At 42.4% G+C, this 14,658-nt stretch overlaps 1 protein-coding gene across 4 annotated transcripts; it reads left to right on the top strand.

The window, feature by feature from the left end:
* Positions 1–2,158: 2,158 nt before the first annotated feature.
* On the top strand, positions 2,159–14,027 carry Arl14ep (ADP-ribosylation factor-like 14 effector protein). Of its 4 annotated transcripts, none has more exons than NM_001362865.1 (5): positions 2,159–2,254; positions 6,998–7,484; positions 9,329–9,456; positions 10,910–11,134; positions 11,686–14,027. In NM_001362865.1, exons 2-5 carry the CDS (start codon positions 7,062–7,064, stop codon positions 11,738–11,740), a joined length of 831 nt encoding a protein of 276 aa, NP_001349794.1. In that variant the 5' UTR covers positions 2,159–2,254; positions 6,998–7,061; the 3' UTR covers positions 11,741–14,027. The 4 variants fall into 4 exon arrangements, with proteins under 4 accessions (NP_001349794.1, NP_001020273.1, NP_001349793.1 ...); NM_001025102.2 differs by having other exon boundaries at positions 2,159–2,284; NM_001362864.1 differs by lacking the exon at positions 2,159–2,254 and adding an exon at positions 3,512–3,788.
* The last annotated feature ends 631 nt before the right edge of the window (positions 14,028–14,658 follow it).

Here is a 14,658-nt window from a genome sequence, read left to right as displayed (position 1 = left end):
AAACTATAAGGCATGCCAAAGTTAAAATAAATAGAAAATATGGTGGAACAGAGGGTCACTTGCAGTCAAAATCAGACGAGAAAAACTGTTATCATGATATATCTAAAGTGACAATTTTGTCAGCCCTAATTCAGTCACATTTTTGGAGACATCTAAAATAACCTCATACGTTGCCTACCCAGTACTAGGTATGAGTTGCTGTTCTTCAAGTTGTTGGCTGGGGTGGGGGGTGGGGGTGTCTTATAGACTTCCAAATGACACAGCTGTTTGGAATCCAGGGTGGAGTGAAACCATTGAATTAGACCACTCCACACAAAGAAGGGCTTACTGGTGACCAAGCTATCAAGACTACTGGGGAATAAGGGGAGCAACTGAAGGGCATCTTTGAGCTGATGTAGGCCGCTCACATTGGCTGAGAACTAGATACCTTGCCCAAGGTAGTTGTCATTCAGGGCAGGGTAAAGGAGGCTCCTGAAAGATTAAGGGAGGTTCCTGCCTTTAGGCTTCTAAGTACCTAGCCAGGGTCCTTCTGTTTAGGACACTGTCACCAGCACCACTATTTCAAGGGGCCACTTTGGACCTAACAGAGAGGACCCCACGAAATCCCACTCTTCTGAGGAGCTTTTGATGTTTGATGCCTATTGGTGAAGAGAGTCAATTTTCTTCAGGGATGCATTTCCTGATTTTCTTTCATGGATAGCCTCACATAGCAAATACTGACAGCAATGAATGGACTCTGGGTTTTTAAAAAACAAGCAAACGAAAACAAAACCCAATATACCTGCCTTTACGTGAGAGAAGGTAGAAGGGAGTGGAATCTCTGCCTAGCTGTAGGCATGCCCTAGTCTCTTCCCTTAAGGTCTAATCCAATGGGGCAGGTCAGGGTCTGGCTGGGAGACATCTACTAGGAAGGTAGGTTCAGCTTAAGAGCAAGTTTTCCCTTCCCAGACTCCTTCCAATGCCCCATTCAGTCCTAAGAGCAGAGCCTTGGTTAGGTTTGGCTGACCTCAATGGGTCTGACCTGCTTTCTGAGGCACGACAAAAAAACTGTGTAACTATTTATTGTTCCATCTTTTTCCTTCAGGTGCTGGCCAGAGCTCTCTAACTTAGCATTAGACTTCCTCCTCTTTGCGGAAGTTCCACCTCTCACCCCAAGGCTGTCTGCCACTGAGGCCGGTCATATTTATACTCTACATCTTCCTCTTTGGGACAACTTAAAGATTAACAAATTGCCTGCTCTTGGGTTTTCTTTTTAAAATTCTAATAAGTTGTCCTTGAGTTGTTCTGTTTTAGTTTATTCTTTTATTAATAAAACTAAGATCCCCAGGAAGGAACCCAAATTCCTAGGTTATCATATGTTGACTCTGCAGGGACACCCAAAAATTTCAGGTAATGCTGTCCTCCTTTTTAATCCTTGAGCTGACAAAGAGAACCGAACCCAGTCCTGCACTTCTAGATGACATCACTGGAGGTGGAGTTGATCCAAACACACCATATGTGTCAAATTCTCAAAACCAAGAAAACGTTATATTCATAGCCGCGTGGACTACCTATAGAGTTCTAGGGTCCAGCCTCAACTACCTGGCTGCAACCTTGTCCCAAAATTAAAACAAAAACTCACGCACCTCAAAACAACAATGATTACACCTCTTCTCTCCACCCCCAAAATGTAAAGGTTAATTTCCTGTGGTGTACCTTTTACTCAAAGATCTAGACTTTTTTTTTTTTTTTACAATATATAATAGAGAGAGCGTTTTAGAATATGTTTAGTTGGAATGGATCAAAAAATAAAATGTGAGACTTTAAATAAAAGGTCCATTCCTTGAGTTGCATTTAACTCTCCTCCAGGATTAGGGCTATCTAGGTGCGTTTGTTTGGTGTCCTGCACAGAACAGATTTGCAAACGAAGTAAAGGAAACCTGTGTTTGCTAAGGGCCTCCAAGAGCCTCCCAATTCCCCAACCTCAGGAGAGGATACAAGTTCCCCAAGGCGGGCGAGCAACTGAAGCAACTCTTGCGTTGGATTGAGTCATCCCCCCTTGTCCCCCGCACCCAGCCCTTCCTCCTCCGGAGGCCTCCGGGCTGGCTTCCGCTCTAGGCTCCTCCTGGTTCCTCTCCATGGTACAAGCGGTCTCTCTAGCCGCCCTCGCCGTCCTCTCGGTTTCTGCGCGGGGCCGGCGGTGGTGTGGAAAGCCGAGCTTGGCCTGTGCAGAGACGGTGCTTCCGGAGCCCAGCGGAGACCCGTGGCAGCTCAGGTGGACCGGGCCGGGTCGGGCCGTAGGGCTGTGAGTGGACTCTACCGATGGCACTTGAATGTGGGAGGCCGCGGTGAACCGGGAGGAGTGTTGGGAGGGGAGGCTTGTACGGCGGAAGGGGCTTGTAGCAGCCTGGCACCCGGCTCTACCCTGCACACAGTAGGTCCGCCACTGCATCAGATTGCAGGGTTTTATTTGAACCAGGGCCTCGCCACTGCTGAGCTTCATCCTCAGCTTCTTTGTGAGGACTCACTCGTGCCAAATGTCCTAAACTACCCTCCAACTCATCAAGCCCCTCCTGAGTAGCTCAGATTACAGAAACGAGTAACCAGGCCTGGGGCTTTTAAGTTTTGTTGTTTTGTTTTGTTTTTTGAGACAGTTTCTCTGTGTAGTCTTGGCTGACTTGGAATTCTCTATGTGGACGAGGCTAACCTAGAACTCACAGAGATCCGCCTGCCTCTGCCTCCCAAGTCTAACTTTAAAAACATTTTGTTTTATTACTTTATTTTGTATGGATGGATGTCTTGCCAGTATGTATGTGCCAGCAGTGCGTGGCTGGAGCCCCGACAGATCAGAACAGGGCGTCGGATTACCTTGAAACTGGAGTTACAGGATAGTCTGAGCCACCGGCGTGGGTGCTGGGAATTAACTTGGGTCTTCTGGAACCATCTCTCCAGACCGTCTTTAAAATTCACAATCTTCGCAGTTCTAACCGTGTGATATTTAGTTACGCACTTTGGTGGGTTGAGGGTTTCATTTGTTTCGTTTTGTTTTAAATTTTTTTCTACCCTAGTGCTGTTGATTATGTCTGATGAGTTGAGGCATTGGCAGAGAGTAGGGGCATTAATGAGTGAATCCCACGCGGGGTTGTGGTGGGGATCATTGCAGAGAAGTGGGATCCGATCACATCGATTTCAAGGAGAGTCTGCCATTTGGGACTCTAGGAATTTCTGACCTTGTGTTTATTCAAAAAATTTCTAAAGAGTAAAGTGTCAGAATTTGCTAATTAGAGAAGCCTTGGCTGTTGAGGGAATCCGGTAGTGCCTTGCCTTTGGAGCTTTGCATATAATGCACTAACAAGTAGCAGAGTATGGTGTTGCTGTAAAGCAGAAAGACTGGAAGTTTACTCTTTTACATAGGTTGATGGAAACCTCCGAGGTGAAGGAGGAATTAGTGATGCTTGAAGAATTGATACGAACAAGTGGGGTATACAGATGACTGGATCCCATGGTGGCTGGAGAATATGTGACCCCCGAGCCACCATACTCTGAGGAGGTTTTGCTGACTTGACCTGTGATTGGCCAAACTTGGTGGGCCTAGAGACAATGTAACTTAAAATTGGATTAAGAAATATTTTGTAGCCCGGCATGGTGGCGTAATCCCAGCACTCGGGAGGCAGTGGCAGGTGGAGTTCAAGGCCAGCCTGGTCTACAAAGTGAGTTCCAGGACAGCCAGGGCTATACAAGAGAAACCCTGTCTCAGGAAAAAAAAAAAAGAAGAAGAAGAAGAAGAAGAAGAAGAAGAACAACCTGGAGTAGGTCATTTAGTTAAATCCTTGTCAGAGTTATTTTTTGCTGTTTGGAAAACAAAATAGATGCATAGACAATGCCACACATCTATGAAGGGCCTGCAGACCCACTGATCCATTCAGGCATTAAAGTATAGTGCTTTTGGTGTTAATATTTGTCATTAAGAACGTCTAACTGGCCAACAAGCCCCAGGGACCCTCCTGCCTCCGTTTTACCAACACTGGGATTACATTTGGGCACCAGAGCACTTGGCTTGTTTGCTTTTGCAGGTTCAATGCCTGGGTCCCTACACTTGTGTGGCAATGGCAAGCAATGTACTGACTGAGCCATCCTGTCTGTTGCCAACAGTCTTGTCTAGGAAAGAAACTCCATCCCTCCCGTAGGAAATTTAAACTGAGCAGTTCCTGTAAGTTGTTCTTCAGGAAATCTATTTTAACTCAAATAAGAAGAGCTAGAACCAAAGAAGGCTTTGCTTCCTAAAAGGCTCTGAAAATGGAGGTGCCAAATTTAGCAGATAAAAAGAAAGATACCGGGGCTGGTGAGATGGCTCAGTGGGTAAGAGCACCCGACTGCTCTTCCGAAGGTCAGGAGTTCAAATCCCAGCAACCACATGGTGGCTCACAACCATCCGTAACGAGATCTGATTCCCTCTTCTGGAGTGTCTGAAGACAGCTACAGTGTACTTACATATAATAAATAAATAAATCTTTAAAAAAAAAAAAAAAAAAAAAAAAGAAAGATACCTGACTGTGCACTTAGATATGAATTTCAGACAGATGGGATTAACCTTTTAGCAATATGTAGGACATAACTGATAAAAGCACAAATATGCAGATTTAGCTAATAATTCTGTATCTGGCAACAACTGTTGAAAATTCTCCTTTAACCATGACTCCAAAGAGATCCTTACTTTAAAAAACAAAAAAAACAAAAAAAATGCAGTGACTGGGACTGAAGAGATGGGCCAGCAGTTACAAGCGCTGGCTGCTTTTCCCAAAGACCTGGGTTGAACCCAGCACCTACATAGCAGCTAACAACTGGAACTCCGGTTCCATGGCATCTGATGCTCCACTTTCTAGCCCTGCAGCCATGTAGGACACAGACATTCGTGTATGTAAAGCAACTATACACGATTTGCTTTTTCGGTTGGTTGGTTCGTTTCAAATGCAGTGATTAGATGGACAGTTTAATTTTCTACAATTGACCCATCAAAAATTATAGTACTTTAAGGACTTGGATTTCTAAACATAAACTTCCTGAGTTCTAAGATGACCTTTCCCCCTCTTTTGAGACAGTTTCTAGCCCAGGCTGGCCTCCAGGGAGGGAGCTGAGGAAGACCTTGAGTTTCTTTTTTTTTTCTTTTTTTCTTTTTTTTTTTTTTTTTTTTTTTTGATTTTTCGAGACAGGGTATCTCTTTATAGCCCTGGCTGTCCTGGCTGTCCTGGAACTCACTCTGTAGACCAGCCTGGCCTCGAACTCAGAAATCCGCCTGCCTCTGCCTCCCGAGTGCTGGGATTAAAGGCGTGCGCCACGCCCCCACGCCCGGCCCGACCTTGAGTTTCTAATCAGCCAGCCTCCCAGATGCTGAGACAGTAGGAGTATTCCATCATTTGTTTCTACGGTGCTGGGACTTGAACCCAGGACTTTGTGTCTGATACAGGGAGTTCAGGGCAGAGTAGTCTCAGTTTCCTGCTGCAGGCCACGTGCACGCTGAATTGTGAATTTTCTTTCTCCTGTACTGAGGATCATTTCCACCTTGTTTTCTCCTTCACTACCCTATTAGATTCTTTCCTTGGGTTCCAAGTTTTGGGGTCCCTATAAGAAATGGCAACCAGCACCTCCATCTCTTTTTTTCTTTCTTCTTTCTCTCTTTGATCCAGATTGCCCACCGAGTTGAGTCTTATATAATACATAGCAGGGGCCATGCAGCTGCCTTCAGGGCCATGCAGCTGCAGTCATGCATTTCTGGCAGTCTCAGCCTACATACACTGGAGTCTCAAGGACTACAGTGTATCCTCTGCTTGTTAACGGATTTTGCAGGCCCTCATAGTACTCACACAGCAGGCCCCACAGTTCCTTGCACAAACTTTCCCTGTTTACCAGAGGTTAAACAAACATCTGTTTACCACAACTAGGCCACCAGCCACAAAGCTAAATAACGATCCCACCAGTGTAACCACTGGTGAGCTAGGGAGTTTGTTTGGCTTATGGTATTGAACTTTGGGATTATTTACAGGAATATGGGTAATGCCCTCATGAATGGCAGCCTCCTAGAGGTTACATCCTTGAGTCCTTCCTGCAGTTATCCTGCCAGTTCACTTCCTGTGAAGTGATTACAGTTCCTTTGCCATTCTAATCTCAATGTATCAGTTAGTTGCTATGGTTACCAGGCCAAGATGACAGTGGGATGATTCCCTATGTCTGGAGGTAGAAGATGGTTGTGGTATGGCAACCTCATAAAGGTTTGCTTAGGCTTTTTATGTGTGATTGTTCATCTGTGTTGTGTTTGTTGATCCAGAAGAAATTTTTCTTTTTTCATGTTAGCCAGTAATCCTTTTCACTTTGGTGTGTAATGCCATCTATTTACCACAGTAACACAGGACCTCGTCATACACCAAACCCCAGTCTGTTTGTCTGCACTACAGCAGTACCATAGTGTCTTTACTTAGCTTTCTAGTAAATCAGCCCTTCTTTACTCTCACCATTTTTGGACTTGTACTCTATCTGCAGTCAGCTTCCACACTCAAGCAGGATGGCAGAGGGGGCTTTCCATTTGTGTTTTGAGTGAAATAGTACTGAATTTGTAGAATTCCATAAAGGTCTTTTGTATTTTTTTAACATTTGTATATTATGTAAAGCATACAGTGTGTTAGTTTCCAGCATCGTTGTTAAATCCCCTACATATTCTAAGCAGTTTTTCTGTTGAATCTCTAATATTTCTCATGTGAATACTTCTTGTTTATTCTACTTCGCTCCCATGTAATGTGATCTTAATGTTGTAGTTGTGATCTCAAGGATTCTGGTGTAGATCTGAGCTGACAAGACTTTTTCTCCCATTTCATGATTAAATACATTCATTCTTTTGGTATTTCCTACTACTCCATGTTTGCTGTATTTTGCTTTTGTTTTCTAAAGAAGCTGCATTTTACTAACTTTTTACAGTTTTCCAAATCAGAATTTTCAGTACAAATCTGTCTTTTAATCTTTTCTTTAGGTTGACCTATCAAAGAGATTTCTAGACAAAATAAAAGAGGGGGAAATTGATAGAATCAAGGACGATGGATCCGTGTTCAGTTGGAGTCCAGCTTCGTACCACACACGACTGCCATAAAACCTTCTATACTCGGCACACAGGTTTCAAGACATTGAAAGAATTGTCATCAAATGACATGCTTTTACTTCAGCTTAGAACTGGAATGACACTTTCTGGGAATAATACAATTTGTCTCCATCACGTAAAAATTTATATTGACAGATTTGAAGATTTGCAGAAGTCGTGTTGTGACCCATTTAACATACACAAGAAGCTAGCCAAAAAGAACCTGCACGTCATTGACTTAGATGATGCCACTTTTCTGAGCGCCAAGTTTGGAAGACAGCTTGTACCTGGTTGGAAGCTTTGCCCCAAATGTACCCAGATCATCAATGGAAGTGTGGACGTTGATTCAGATGACCGCCAGAGACGGAAACCCGACTCAGATGTATGTATAGAGGCCATTGTGCTTTCTACAGTGTGGGACTTTAGATATATGGAATAAATATAAGAAATCATATTTATCATATTCCTGTCACGTTCATTAGCATATACCATTTAATGTTGAGGTGAAATAGTGATGTTTTAAAATGTTTCCATACACTCAAGGTCCAGAATGAGCAGTAAACAAGGGCTTAGAACAAAAGAACATCATGTGTCCAAGATTTCAATGCTGCCTTGAAATCTGTTCTTAAACCTTGGGAAGGAGAGTTTAGGAATGGTCTTTAGAACACTGGCAAAGACCAACTTAGGGAACTTAGATCCTTTTCTGTTACTGAAGTAACTAGGTGAATATTGGCCTACTGGAGACTACACACCAGGGAGGATGTGTGTCTTTGTCTAGGACTAAAGCACAGCTTTAAGGAAAAGAATCATAGAAGTGGGTAATTGTTGATTTTGGTTTTGGTTTTGAGGTGGGGGCCTACTCCGAGGCAGACTGGCCGGGAACTCAGCATGTAGTCAAGACAAGCCTGGCTCTCTTGACAGTGGTCCTCTGTCAGCCTCCCTGGACTGGGGCCAGGTCCGAGGCATGGTGCCCAGTAGTCAGGCAATGTAATTTCAGGTTTTCTCCTTTGAAGATGTCTGGTTTGAGACCCTGGGGTTATTTTACATAACCAGAGTAAACCTGGCCTCCAGGGCGGACTTACTGGGAAGCTGCTCTCAGGTGGGCGAGTCCCCTGGCCCCAAGGACCGAGGCCAGCGAAGTCACCATGGGGAAACGGCAGGGGGAGGAGGGTGCACACCAAATATTTGAGACTTTTAATGTTTCTGTCTCTAAGTTCTGAATATAGTTAAGGTTAAATGTAGGGCTCCCTGTGCTCAAAGAGCACATAGTTTTTACAAGTGTGAACTATTTCATGCCTTTTCCTGGGTCTCAGGCCTGTACACAGTCATTTCTATCAGGAAAGCTGAGGTCTGTGAAGATTGCGTTACCCACAAGGAGCACTTCTTCGAGTTTCTCTCTTTAAGCATTCTATCTTTCTTGCTGCTGGCGTAGTTTCTCAGTTTTCTGCTTTTTGTTGCATTACTAAACCAAATTAAAATGTTAAGTTGTGTGTATTGTGTTCCTCTCAGGCATATCTCCAGGACCCAGCATTATGTGAAGTTCGTCATAGATACTCGATGATTCTAGACTTGGATGTCTTCACCTCATCTCTCCATTGTTCTTACATGACTGACTTCTTTACCACATAATCTTGGCTTTGGGTGTATGAAAACATTTTGAAAGACCACTTATTTTACCTCTCCAAAATAACAGATTTAAAATCTTAGCACAAGACTTTTGATTTACCAGAGCCTATATAGATATATAGATATATAGATATATATATATACACACACACACACAGACACTGTATGTATGTGTATATACATGCAGTGTGTGTGCGTGTATATATATATATATGTATATACATGTGTATGTATAGACACAGACACAGTACACCAGAACGTGAAGCCACTGTACTTCAAGTTAGAAGGTCTGAAGGACACCTCAGTTCTGTGCTGTTGGATTATGTGACACTTTCTGCTGCCTTCTCTCCTGAGGTGGCAACCATTGCTGTCCTCAGTGTGCCAGGCTCCTGCACCTGCTGTCTAAGAGACTAAAGTAGCAAAAATAATACAAAAGTTTGAATATAGACTAGAAGAGTGGCTTTTCCCACCTTCCTTTCTGTGTGTATTCCAAACTGCATTCCAGACTCGGGGGGAGGGGGGTGACCCTGGGCTAGTGCTAAGTAAAGTCCTATTGTTTGACCCCAAGATTTTAATTTATAGTTTTCTTACTTTATTCAGGGAAGGACTGCTAAAGCTCTGAGGTCACTACAGTTTACAAACCCAGGGAAGCAAACTGAATTTGCTCCAGAAGGCGGTAAGAGGGAGAAAAGAAAGCTCACCAAAGCCACAAGCGCTGCTTCTGACAGGTGGGCAGCCAGCTCCGTTCTCTCCGCTATTTGTTACATTCCTGCTGCACGTCCACATTATCCTTGTGGGTTTTTTCTTAATTTTCAGTTTTCTGACCAATCATTTTAAATTGTACTCTGATTAGTTAAACCTGAAAGCCATGGCTGTTACTCCTAGGGAAGTAAAGCGGCCGTTGGAGGTCTAGAAACTTCTTTCTGAGAAGGTAGCATGAAGTGAATGAGGTAATGAGAATAAGAGTTAAAATAATTGAAGAAACATCTTAGAACTCACCAGTCTCTAAGATGTTTACTATTTGCAAAATTTGATATTGATGTTCTCTTCTTGATGTGTCTGCTTTCTGTGTGCAGCTGACAGAAAGGCCATTGCATTTATGACAACTCAAGAGTGCTTTCAATTTTTGCACAGGTCTGAAGTAGACACACAGTTCTAGTACAGTCAACAGAAGGAGCAGCAGCTAAATCATTTAAAATAGATATCCTAACATTGAGTATGTCTAAAGGATAGTGACAAATTTATTATAACAGATTGGGCTGTTTTCTTACTGGAATCGACATTTTTACCTTTATTGCAACTGTGAAGTTTTCCATTGAGTGATTTAAAATATTTTCAGACCAGATTTACCAGACGTCATTAAGAAAAGAAATAGGGCTGGAGAGATGGCTCAGAGGTTGAGAGCACTGACTGCTCTTCCAGAGGTCCTGAGTTCAATTCCCAGCAACCACATGGTGGCTCACAACCATCTGTTGTGATGCCACATCTGTGGGATCTGATGCCCTCTTCTGACATGCAGGCAGAACACTGTGCATATAATAAATAAATAAATAAATAAATAAATAAAATAAAATAAAATAAATCCTTTTTTTTTAAAAAGAAGAAAGAAGAAACGTTGATTTTAGAGTGCGATGCCTCTAGAGGAGGATGTGTCCTCTGTTCACCGCAGTGTCATTTAGTAACCAATAAAACAAGTCACTGCCAGCTTCTCATTCCTGTGATGGTTTATGTAAAGCCAGTTGGGGGCATTTCCTTATTGAATTCTTTTTAGTTATAAGTAGTATTTGTGTGCACATCTTAATGTGTATGTATGTGGGTGGGTACGTATGTTGTGAGTGTAGATCAGAGGAAAACTGAAGTCTGTTTTTGCCTCTGGCCTTGGGCCCAGGAACCCCTCAGTTTCCACACTTGTGCACTGAGCACCTTAGCCTCTGGGTACGTCAGCGTCATTTTCATTTTCATCACTTAGGTCACTCCGTCTAGAACTCTCCTGAAGAGTACACATTAAGCCAATTTAGTAGACTTCGTCTCTACATAGAAATATTTTACCTCCATTTTCTTATTTTACCTCCATTTTCTTATTTTACCTCCATTTTCTTATTTTACCTCCATTTGTCTTATTTTCAACTAAATATTCAAATATAATCTGTATGAAGTGCAGCTCACTGTTTTATTTTACAGACAAATTATTCCAGCAAAGAGTAAGGTGTATGACAGCCAGGGCCTGCTGATTTTCAGTGGCATGGACCTCTGCGACTGCCTGGACGAGGACTGCTTGGGATGCTTCTACGCTTGCCCCACTTGTGGCTCTACCAAATGTGGGGCTGAGTGCCGCTGCGACCGAAAGTGGCTGTATGAGCAGATAGAGATTGAAGGAGGAGAGATAATCCATAATAAACATGCTGGGTAATTGATAGCATCAAACTATGGGGTCTCTAAAACACTCTCCCTCTCCCTCTCCTCCCTCTCCTCCTTCTCCTCCCTCCCTCCCTCCCTCTCTCTCTCTTTCTCTCTCTCTCCAATTCTGTCGCTTTTAGATGCAAGTATAGCCTAACTGTTGATAAATAAGTCCGAAGCACTTTAGTATGAATTTGGTTGCATTTGGGGTGCTTTACAATTCTTTATTTGATGTAAATTTAGATGGGTTGTTTCTCCAGAGTCGGCTCTAAGCCTGTCTGGGCCAGTCTAACAAGTATAGGTATTTTGCAATTTTGGGGGTTCCCATATGAACAAATTTCAGAGATGATGGTGTAGTTGAGTCCTCCCTGTCTCCTAGCAGCCTCATGCAGCTCTGAATTGACCTCAGTATACTGTGAGCTGCATGGAGTTCTAACTTCCCAGTACAGAAGAAAGGATGTGCTTAGCAGCTGTGCTTCATGGTCTGTGCCCATCGTGAGTTTCTTTTCCGTTCTCTCAGTGGTTGCTCTCTGTACACCTGTTATTTAATTCACTTACAGAAAAGCATATGGTCTGTTATCTCCCTGTCACCCATATGATATTTTACAAAAATGATCACCCAAATATTGACCAACAAAGACGAAAACGAGGAAAAGAATTGAACAGTGATATTTCTGGAAGTGAAGTTTGGATCAGTCCTGAATGGAATTGTAGACATCGCCGCTGGTCATGGGAGTGTTGGTTACCATTGCTGTTCTGGAGACAGATGCATCAGAGGAACCTGATGATGGAAACTTAACCCACATTGCTGAGGGAAGCAGCTGGGATGAGCAAGAAGACGGTCCTAGACAAAGTTATGGTAAAAACTTAACATTAAAGACTGTATTGTAAATAGATAACTTCACAACATTGGAGTGGTCAGAAAGGTACCTGTTAAATGTTACTAACGAAACAAATGCTCTTCAGACTACTTTTAGGCAAAACAATAAAACTCCAATTCTCAATACATAAACTTTAATTTTCTTGTCCATTTGTAGCTACAAGTTTTTAATGTTTTGATAGGTATCTAAAGGTCATACAACAATTCTCTTTTCCCTTATTAGCTTTTTTTTTTTTTTTTTTTTTTGGTGCATGGCCTCACAGTGCTGTGCAAATAGACCCGGCCCTTAGCTGGAAGCAGGGCCTGTGACACAGAAAATTGATCTCCATGCAACACAATAGGTGAATATTTTAGATAAGATACTTAAGTGCTAAAATACAGTTCTTCTAACTAGAGATGAACACAAATGTTCATTATACCATCAGCTTTTTAGTTCTTAATCTATGCATTCTTGGTGAAAATTTGTTCCTAAAGAAAAATTCATTCCTTTTTTTTAACATTTAAAACATGAGTGTATAGTTCATAAATGGCTGCATATTTGTCTCAGTCACTGTTCCATTGCTGTGAAGAGATACCATAACCAAGGCAATGCTTATAAAAAGAAGCATTGAGGGCTTGCTTACAGTTTCAAAGGCTTAGCCCATTAACCATCATGGTGGGGAGAACGGTGGCCTGCAGAAAGATGTGTCAGTATCTGAGATCTTTATGTCCTTACCCACAGGCAAGAGAGCCTGGCATGGCTTTTGAAACCTCAGTGCTCACCACCAATGACATACTTTTCTAGCAAGGCCACCCCTTCTAACTCTTATCAGATAGTACCACCCGCTGGTAAACAAGCATTCAAGTGTATGATGAGCCTATGGGACCCTTATTCAAACCTTCACAGCAGTATTTCTGACTGTTAAAACTGGATAGATGTGATAGATAGACTTCTAAAAATGTCCCTCAAGAGAGTGATGGAAAGTTGGAGACGCTGGGGCATGTGGGATAGAAACAGGGCTTCTGGGTACTGATGAAGGCCGCTGAGAAGTCAGAATGGAAGCAGCCCCAGCACTTCTTACTAAAGCCTTCGGCAGGCTCCCGGAGCCTCCAAGCTGCTGCTGTTCCGAGTCTTAGCAGCTTAGAGTGCTTGGAAGCATGAAAGCCAGTTGGAATTTTCCAGTAAAATAGCATTTTTGTTTAGTAGGTTATTCTACACTTGCTTGCTTTTCTTTGATAAAATGTCATTTTCAACTTGAAATTAAATGTGCTTTCATTTAGGGTTTTTCTTTGGCCCAAGTGTCAGAAACCTAATGAGCAAATCACTAGATCTGAATGTCAGCTAATTGGTATCAAAACAGTTTTTAACTATATTTTTAAATTAAAAGGTAGAATTGTTTACTTTTTCTAATTTAAGGAAATGTTTTGCAGGGCTAAACTCTAGTTTTATCTGAATCCTTAGAATCCTTTGGTTTTAGTCATTTTTTTATTGTCTCTTTTTGTTCCTTTGTGTGAGTTAGGGCTGCACATTGCTTGGACTCTTGAGAGAAAACTTTTATTTGTTTTCTATCATTCTGTTTCCTTGCTGCAGGGCCTTGCACTGTAGCCCAGGCTGGCCCTGGACCTCTGCAGGCTTCGCACCACAGCCTTTTCACGCTGGGCAACATGCATGTGTTACCAGGCTGCTAAATTTAAAGTTTGGGCCATTTATTTTTACTTACAATGGGAGTATATTTCTAGTGGGGAAAAGGCTTTGTATAAAAATGGCTATATTAATTATTCCTTCAAACGTATCTGTTCTTTTTGTAAAGAGAATAACGTTTTCCAAGGGGAAGAGTCTCAACAGTTGCTGTGTGTTCTTTGTATGTATTCGGAGACCAAACATACCGTAGAGTTTATAGACAAAAGTATATCTGATCTTGAGTAAACTAATAAAGACTGTATTTTAGAAATAAACAATGCAGGCTTACTGTTTAATTTTTAAGTATGTATGTGAGAGAGAGAGAGATCTTAAGTACACTAATAAAGACTTTTAGAAATAATAATGCAGACTTACTGTTTATTATTTTTAAGTGTGTGTGATTTTGAGTAAACTAATGAGGACAGAATTTTAGAAATAATACAAGCTTATTATTTATTACTTTTAAGTGTGTGTGCACATGCATGTGTGCATGGTCACCTGTGTGGACACGTGTGCAGTGTGCATCGTATGTGTAGATGTGGATGCCCAAGGTTGATTTGCTTGTGTCCTCAATTGCTTGCCACTGTTTGCCGAGGTTCTGTGACTAGCTGGCCCTGGAGCTTGCTGATTGGACTGTTGGAGCTAGCCAGCTTGCTCAGGGTCACCAGGCCTCCCCTCAGCTCTGCGGTTGCAGGTGCTGGAAACCCAAACCCATCCTCACTTGAGCAGCATGCACCTTAGCCTCTGAGCCATCTTGCCACTGAAAAGAATACTTCTGTTATTTGCTATAGATTTTTGTTGGATGGTTAACAAGAACATTTGAGTCTTTGAAAAGGTTTTATTCATAAATCCATATCCTAATCTATGATCACACCCATCTCACCTCCAAGGAGTTAATTAAAAGTTGCACTGCAGATCAAGGGTGTGTGCGTACCCGGACTGTAAAGCTTTCTGTAAAGCTTTGCTTTGCATTTGACTTGTGGCCACTCTGGG

Source organism: Mus musculus, chromosome 2 (assembly GCF_000001635.26).
Source record: "Mus musculus strain C57BL/6J chromosome 2, GRCm38.p6 C57BL/6J".
Classification (NCBI taxonomy): Eukaryota; Metazoa; Chordata; class Mammalia; order Rodentia; family Muridae; genus Mus; species Mus musculus.
The sequence above is the reverse complement of the archived record's forward strand: the minus strand, read 5'-3'. Positions and strand labels throughout refer to the sequence as shown.

Coding starts and splice junctions, on each gene's coding strand:
- Arl14ep (NM_001362865.1), top strand. CDS start 7,062: ATGGATCCGTGTTCAGTTGGAGTCCAGCTTCGTACCACACACGACTGC. Junction 9,457..10,909: donor ACAAGCGCTGCTTCTGACAG/GTGGGCAGCCAG, acceptor TTTATTTTACAG/ACAAATTATTCCAGCAAAGA. Junction 11,135..11,685: donor ATCCATAATAAACATGCTGG/GTAATTGATAGC, acceptor ATTCACTTACAG/AAAAGCATATGGTCTGTTAT.